Raw genomic sequence first — 7,471 nt, 5'->3', positions numbered from 1 at the left:
CGCGAGATCGTAACTGGACGGTCTTGCATGGCGTCACAGCAGAGCTGGCGCTGGGACTCGGAGAGGAGGTGCTGCTGCGCGTCTGCCCCTTGCTCAAGAGAGAGCCAGAGCTGCCACTGGTGCAGCTGATTGCGGGCTTTGATGCTCCACCTCGACGGGTCCCGCGCAAGCGAGTCGCTGATCACGCGCGAGCAATCCGCAAGTAGGACCTGGTGGTAGTGGCCCGCCGTCGCATACGCCCACACCGCGTTGGCCAGGTTCTGTGGGTTGAAACCAGCCAGCCCGCTGCGCACCGCCGCCTCCGCCACCGCCGCATACAGCGCGTCCGCAGCCACGCCCGCCGTCGCAAATGCCCACACCGTATTGGCCAGCTCCTGCGGCTTGAAGCGAGCCAGCCCGCTGCGCACCGCCACCTCCGCCACCGCCGCGTACAGAGCCTCTGCAGGCACGCCCGCCGTCGCAAATGCCCACACCGTGTTGGCCAGCGCCTGAGGGCTGAAGCCAGCCAGCCTGCTGCGCACCGCGGCCTCCGCCACCGCCGCGTACAGAGCGTCCGCAGCCACGCCCGCCGTCGCATACGCCCACACTGTGTTGGCCAGGTTTTGAGGGTTGAAGCGAGCCAGCCCGCTGCGCACCGCCACCTCCGCCACCGCCGCGTACAGAGCGTCCGCAGCAACGCCCGCTGTCGCATATGACCACACTGTGTTGGCCAGGTCCTGCGGCTTAAAGCGAGCCAGCCCGCCGCGCACCGCCGCCTCCGCCACGGCCGCGTACAGAGCGTCCGCAGCCACGCCCGCCGTCGCAAACGCCCACACTGTTGTGGCCAGCGCCTGAGGGCTGAAGCCAGCCAGCCTGCTGCGCACCGCCGCCTGCGCCACCGCCGCATACAGCGCGTCTGCAGCCACGCCCGCCGTCGCAAATGCCCACACTGTGTTGACCAGGTTCTGAGGGCTGAAGCCCGCCAGCCCGCTGCGCACCGCCACCTCCGCCACCGCCGCGTACAGCGCCTGCGTAGCCACGCCCGCCGTCGCAAACGCCCACACTGTATTGGCCAGCTCCTGAGGGCTGAAGCGAGCCAGCCCGCTGCGCACCGCGGCCTCCGCCACCGCCGCGTACAGCGCCTCTGCAGCCACGCCCGCCGTCGCAAACGCCCACACCGTGTTGGCCAGCGCCTGAGGATCGAAGCCTGCCAGCCCGCCGCGCACCGCCGCCTCCGCCACCGTCGCGTACAGAGCGTCCGCAGCCACGCCCGCTGTCGCATACGCCCACACTGTGTTGGCCAGGTTCTGAGGGTTGAAGCCAGCCAGCCCGCCGCGCACCGCCTCCTCCGCCACCGCCGCGTACAGCGCGCGCTCCACCCCCGAACGCCGGCCGCACTTTGCAACGCCGTGAGCTATATTCGCCAGTGCTCGCGCATTGCACGACGGAATGAGGTCGAGCGTCCCCTGCACAAGCTGCTCAAGCTGCCCCTCGTGCCGCCGCTCGATGCGCTTCTTGCCCAGTTTGTTCCACAGGTTTGCAGCGTGGATGTGGTTCAAGCTCGTGCTGTGGGCAGCTACGAGCGCGAGCAATGCGTCGGTGCTGCCAGCATTCGAGATCACTGCGGACAGCTTTCGCGGTTCAATGTGACCTCCACCGTCAGCACAGCGGCTCGAGCGGTGGTGGGACTGGGACCGGTCATTGCGCCGATCGTAACAGTCCCGCTCGCGCCCACCTCTGCACCGGCAGTCGTCGTAGACGCACCGCTCGTCGTGCCATCGCTCAGCGGGCCGCCGTTGCTCATTACGCCGTCGTGGCTCATCACGCCGCTGCGGCGCGCCGCGCGAGCTTCGATCCTCGCAGCGAATGCACATGTGGTTGGACTGAGTCCCGACCTGGTAAGATAGAGCCCAACAATTGGCCTCGAGTAAGCGGAACTTTCGGTAATAGAGTTCTGTATACAGAATTTTACGACAAAGCTCTCTCGCACAACACTTGGCACGGGACTGGTGCGCACTGTATACACTGTATAACAGATTTGGTGGGAATTTAGTATTTCATTCAGAATTTCACAACAAAAGGCATCTATATCTTGCAAACATTTCAGAAATCGCGAGTCCGCACAAGTGCTCCAAGCGCTCCGCGGTGTTTCGATTTCCGCTCTCCTGCCCGCTCTCGCCAGCCCTTGATTGATTGATTGATGGGAAGGCGAAACACAGTCCGACCAACGACTGGGACACCAACGCGGTATGGGTGGACGCTAGACAGGCGATGACGGTCACACAGGAGCGACACACAGAACCACAAGACAAGACACTCAGCCCTTGGCCTTGCATGCAGCAAAACTACATGAATCTTCTCTCGCCCACCCGCGGTCGAGAGCAGTTTTGCCGTTGCACGAACCTCCGACAAACTTGGAGCTCTTGGACTTATTAAAATGGACTCTCGGGGGCACGGGACGCGGCACAGACGGGGCACAGACAGACGCCAGGCTACAGACACGGGGAGGCACGTAGTGACGCAAGGGAGTCTAGGCGACAGTGGCGTCCTCCGACGCCGCTTGGAGCTCTTGGAGTGCAGTCGGCAAAATCTCACACCCAGGGCCGGGGAGCTAAGAATCGCACCAGCGGGCCGGACGATTGGCATCGGGCTGCGGGCTAGAGAGCCCTGACCCTGGGGGGGGGGTGCGCGGTCGCAGGGCCATCGATAACGACAAGCGACGCTTTCCGTGGCGACGACCACGATCTCAGCAAGCTGAAGGCGCTCAAAACTGTCGCCACGATGGTCCTGCAGGACGGACCGATGCTCTATCGCGAGGCCTGCCTCGTCCACGCGCGCTCCACCTTCTTCTCGGACCTCAACGCGGCGCTCGATGCCGATGTCTTTGATTCTGCCTTTCGAGCTATGGCGCGGAAGACGACAACGGCCTAACACGACGGTTACTGTACGCTCGTGGTGGGGTGGGGGGTGGGGGGGGTATGTCGCGGTTCCAGGGCCGTGTGCACCATACCCTACCCCCTAAAAACCTCGAATCCCCACGCAGCCAAAGGATATATCACCTCGAGAACCTCGAGAACATCGGCCGATCTCAGTCTCCTTCGGAGCTTGCGCCGCACTCGCCATGCTTCACTTAGCGTGCACCTCGCTGGTGCCGCTCCGGACCTCGCCCATTACCATGAAGGCGCCAGAAGCTGAGCTGAGGAAGAACCTCGAGGCGCGAAACGCGGTGACAGAGGAGCCGGGTCGCCGAGGACGCTTCTCCAAGGCGTGGAGCACTCTCGAGAAGGACGCGGACTGGCTCGGGTTCGTCGGCGGCCGCTGTCTGGATGCTCTCGACGACAGCCTCTTTCGCGGCGGCTACCTTTCAAGTGGCTCTCCGCCACAGGGACAGCGGCCTCGGGTGGTCGTGCTGGGTTCGGGTTGGGGCGCCAATGCGGTGCTCTCGCAGCTGAAGAACGCGGCGTGCGACGTGACGGTCGTGTCTCCGCGCAACTACTTCCTCTTCACGCCCATGCTCGCGGGCGCCGCCCTCGGCACGCTGGAGCCGCGCAGGTGCACGGCTGCTGCTCTCCACCGCTGCCCTCTTGCCCTCGCTGCTGCCGCCCGCACCTCCTGCCCTCCCGCCCTCTCTGCTGCATGTGTGCTCACTTAGTAGTAGCAAGCTCTTGGGAAAGAAGATACTCCCACTATTGCTCACTGCTCCTGCCCCCACAGCATCATCGAGCCAATCCGCGAGGCGAACCCGACGGCGACCTACTTTGAGGCGGAGGCGACGGCCATCGACACCGTCTCCAAGGTGGTCACTTGCGAGAGCGTGGTGTGTGAGGGGGTGAGCTGCGAGTTGCGCGATTTCGAGGTGCCCTACGACCTGCTCGTCGTGGCCGTCGGCGCGTCGACAAACACGTTTGGCGTGAAAGGAGTGCAGGAGCACTGCCTCTTCATTCATTAATGAATAATTAACTAAGTATTTAATTAATTGTTCATTAAAGGAGTCAAGGAGCACTGCCTGTTCATGAAGCAGCTCTCGGACGCGATTGCGTTTCGCGAGCAGCTGGGCTACGCCTTCGAGCAGGCCTCGTCGGGAGATATGCGGAGATGAGAGGAGACATGGGGAGATATGGCTACGCCAGGCCTCCTCGGGAGATATGCGGAGATGAGAGGAGATGCGGGGAGATGTGGCTACGCCAGGCCTCGTCGGGAGATATGCGGAGATGAGAGGAGATATGGGGAGATCGCGGCAGACCACGATCAACTTGAGGCATCCGTTGCTCGAGCAGGCCTCGCTGCCCGGCCTGAGCGAGGAGCAGCGGAGGGAGAAGCGGACGCTCGTGGTGAGCTACCGGCCGTGACTGAAGAATTCATCGGTATTGAAGTACTTGAGCAGGAGAAGCTCACCTTCGTGGTGATCGGCGCGGGGCCGACTGGCGTCGAGCTGTGCGGCGAGCTGCGCGACTTTGTGGCGCAGGACGCCCCTCGGCTGTACGAGTGTGAACTACTTCATCAATTGATGTCATCAACCAGTTGCAATTGTGGCGCAGGACGTCCCTCGGCTGTACGAGGACCTGCAGCGGTTCGTGCGGGTGGTGCTGCTGGAGGCGTCCGACAAGGTGCTGATGGCGTTCGACGGGGACCTGCAGGAGGCGGCGCTGCAGAAGCTGCGGTCGGACGAGCAGGGCATCGCCATCGAAGTGCGGCTGAGCGCGGGCGTGCGGGAGGTGGGCAAGGAGGAGGTCCGGCTCTTTCCTCAATGAGTACGTGTATGAGGAGTGGTCAGTAATCATTAACTAGGTGACCGAGGAGGAGGTCCTGCTCTCGGACGGATCCACGATCCGGTACTCCCTCTCCCTGTGGGCAGCCGGCATCGGCACGCTCGACCTTGTTACTCGGCCGATATCGGCCAAGATTGGCAGAATGCATTGTTCACACTTCATGGCTGATGGCTAGGCACGCTCGATTTTGTGCGGAGGACGGCCGAGGCGCTGCCCGCCCAGGCGGCGCATGCCGACGAGGCGCGGGGGCGTCTCGCTGTCGACTCGTGGCTGCGCGTGGCGGGTGCGCCGGGCGTGTTTGCCTTTGGCGACTGCGCGCACGTCGTCGGGTCGCCGTACCCGGCCACCGCGCAAGTGGCTTCCCAGGCGGGCACCTACCTCGGGCGGCTCGTCGCGGACGGGTATGACTTCGGGGGCGGGGACGGGCCGCCGAAGCTGACGCCCGGAGCGCCGGGAGAGCGCACGCTGCGGCACGGTCTGAGCAGCCTGGCCCGGTCGAAGGAAGGGCTCGCGCCGCCCTTCACCTTTCTCAACCTCGGCATCCTCGCCTACGTCGGGAAGAGCGAGGCGCTCGTCCAGATCGCGGTCGGCGGCGACGAGGGCGGCAAGAAGGTCAAGGGGGCCGGGGAGGCGGGGTTCGCGCTGTGGCGCAGCGTCTACCTGAGCAAGCAGTACGGGCTGCGCAACCGGATTCTGGTTGCGGTGGATTGGGCAAAGGCGCGCGTCTTTGGCCGCGACCTATCGCGCTTGTGAGTAGAGGCGCGGCGAGAGGCGAATCACATGCAGCGCGCCGCACAGACGCTCGCTCTCCCTCTCCCCATGTCGCATGATTTTATTTTTCGAGGCGACCGTGTATCCGTGAACATGAGAGAAAAATCAAGGCAAAAGGTTCAACTTCGTTTTTGTCGGGAGGGGAGGGGCAGGCTGCTCACCCACGTCGAGCCCGGTCGAACACCCCGGGTCGCGAAATTTTGGCAAGTGAATACCGGCGCTTTTTTTGTGACGATGAAATAAGAATCTACTGCCCGAGGGAAACACATAGACACCCACATGGTCGTGACTATCCCTTAGTGTGTGGGGGTCAGTGATCACATTCACACCCCACTGGCACCCGTGGCACTGACCACTGTACAGTGTGCAGACCGACACATACAGCACGCACAATGAGCACTTACTATTAAGCGCGCGCATCCCCCGCGCTCGCCCTCCACGGCCGCTAAACGGCGCAAAGCACATGCCGGCTGCCTCTCCCTCGCGCGCGCTAGCGGCTCGGCGAGGTCGGCCAGCGCGCGAGCACAACCCCAAGACGATGCCGTGAAGCGGGTGGCTGCGCGACCGAGCCGCCATACACGGGGCAAACTCTCACTCGCCTTTAGCGTCCACCCGTACATGTACCGCGTTGGTGTCCAGTCCGAGCCTGGCTGTTCTTCACCTTCCTAACTAACCAACTCGCCTTTCTCTCGTTTGGGTTTGTCTGTTTTCTTTCTTTCTTTTTTAGGCGGACACTAGGGGGTTGTAGACGCTCTGAGGCCTCAGACCCCCCTCTGAGGATGGGTCGAACCCCTGGCTTGGCGGCACAGAGGGTTTGACTCTGACTCTGTGCCGCCTCTGTGGCCTCTCTTGGCTGATTTTGGCCTCAGAGGGTCCCTGGCCGAGGGTCTGTCTTGGCGCGGCACAGAGGGCGTTGACCTCAGAGGGTAGCCCCCTCTCGGCAGACAGAGGCGAGAGCCCCGGGCGGAGGCCGGAGCGCCTAGCCCTCCACGTCCCATTCCTCGTTTGCGTTCTTTGTTTTCTCTTCTTTCGTTCGTTGCGCGCACTGGAACTTACACAGGGATGTCGACAAAAGCACGTACCACCAGATTCAACATCTAACGCCACGCCTCACACAATCATGCTACATGCCATGTGCCGAGACTCACAAGCCTGACTGAGGACAACGCAGAGTCGCCACACGTGGACGCACGCCCGACAGCGCGCCGACGCCAGAGGAGTTTGAGGCCCAAAGAGAGCTTGACGGGGGGGAGGGGTGACCGGTCACAAGTGCGCCGCCATGCCTTTCAATTTCCCGCCAAGATCGTGTCCATCATCTCCATCGCCTTGTTCTGACCGTCCGAAATTCCGTTCTTCGCCTCATAAGCGCTCAGGATGCGCCCACTCGACGTATGCACCCAGGCGCGACCCTGCTTGTCTCCATGGCAAAGTGAGCAAGTCTTCCGAGGCTCCGTGCATGCCATGCCGCAACAGCCAGCCGTCCCGACGAGTAAGAGAAGGCTCCCTGCTACGAAAGTGGCCCCGACGGCAGCACTGGTGACACGAGATGGCAGGAAAATGCCAAAGAAGAGGACGGACTCCACGAGACAAACGCCAAGGTTGTTGTTCTCGTCAGTGTCCGGGGTGTAAGGGGGTGCACAGATGTACACTGACCCGATGGATCCTCCAACTGCGAGAATCGATGGCACGCTCAAAGGGTTGTACTCACCCCGATCCATGACTGACCACAAGGGCGCATCGCCAGAGACAACGGTTCCGGCACCGTCGCATGCAGAGCAGGTCGTGTTGGGCAAAATCTTGAACTCGTATCCCTTGCGGGCCTGCCATCCGTCGCCGTGATTCTCGAAGCAGGTCGTGCAAAAGCGGTTGCGGTTCTCCGAAACGCCATCCTCGATCTTCGAGCAGCGCCGGCACTTCTCCCTGGTCGCGCGGCGATTCTCCTCCTCCTCGAG

General features: G+C 62.9%; 2 protein-coding genes across 2 annotated transcripts in view; both read left to right on the top strand.

Annotated features, from left to right (window-relative positions):
* The window catches only part of EMIHUDRAFT_107599 (hypothetical protein), a gene marked incomplete at both ends in the record, with an annotated part of 8,975 nt that extends 7,346 nt beyond the window's left edge, over positions 1 to 1,629 (top strand). Inside the window, one exon of the mRNA XM_005757062.1 lies at positions 1,515 to 1,629. Within this exon, the coding sequence (XP_005757119.1) occupies positions 1,515 to 1,629 (115 nt within the window). The remainder of the gene's footprint in view (positions 1 to 1,514) is intronic.
* A 1,807-nt stretch (positions 1,630 to 3,436) lies between these two features.
* On the top strand, positions 3,437 to 5,032 carry EMIHUDRAFT_453801 (hypothetical protein; the record flags this gene model as incomplete). The annotated part of the gene is made up of 8 exons (XM_005757061.1): positions 3,437 to 3,531; positions 3,694 to 3,896; positions 3,969 to 4,051; positions 4,257 to 4,292; positions 4,364 to 4,444; positions 4,518 to 4,694; positions 4,768 to 4,843; positions 4,924 to 5,032. Coding segments are annotated over exons 1-8 (804 nt in total), but the record flags the coding sequence as incomplete, so codon positions are not given.
* Positions 5,033 to 7,471: the final 2,439 nt, after the last annotated feature.

Source organism: Emiliania huxleyi (assembly GCF_000372725.1).
Source record: "Emiliania huxleyi CCMP1516 unplaced genomic scaffold EMIHUscaffold_93, whole genome shotgun sequence".
Taxonomy (NCBI): Eukaryota; Haptophyta; order Isochrysidales; family Noelaerhabdaceae; genus Emiliania; species Emiliania huxleyi.
This window is presented reverse-complemented; position numbering and strand designations above follow the sequence as displayed.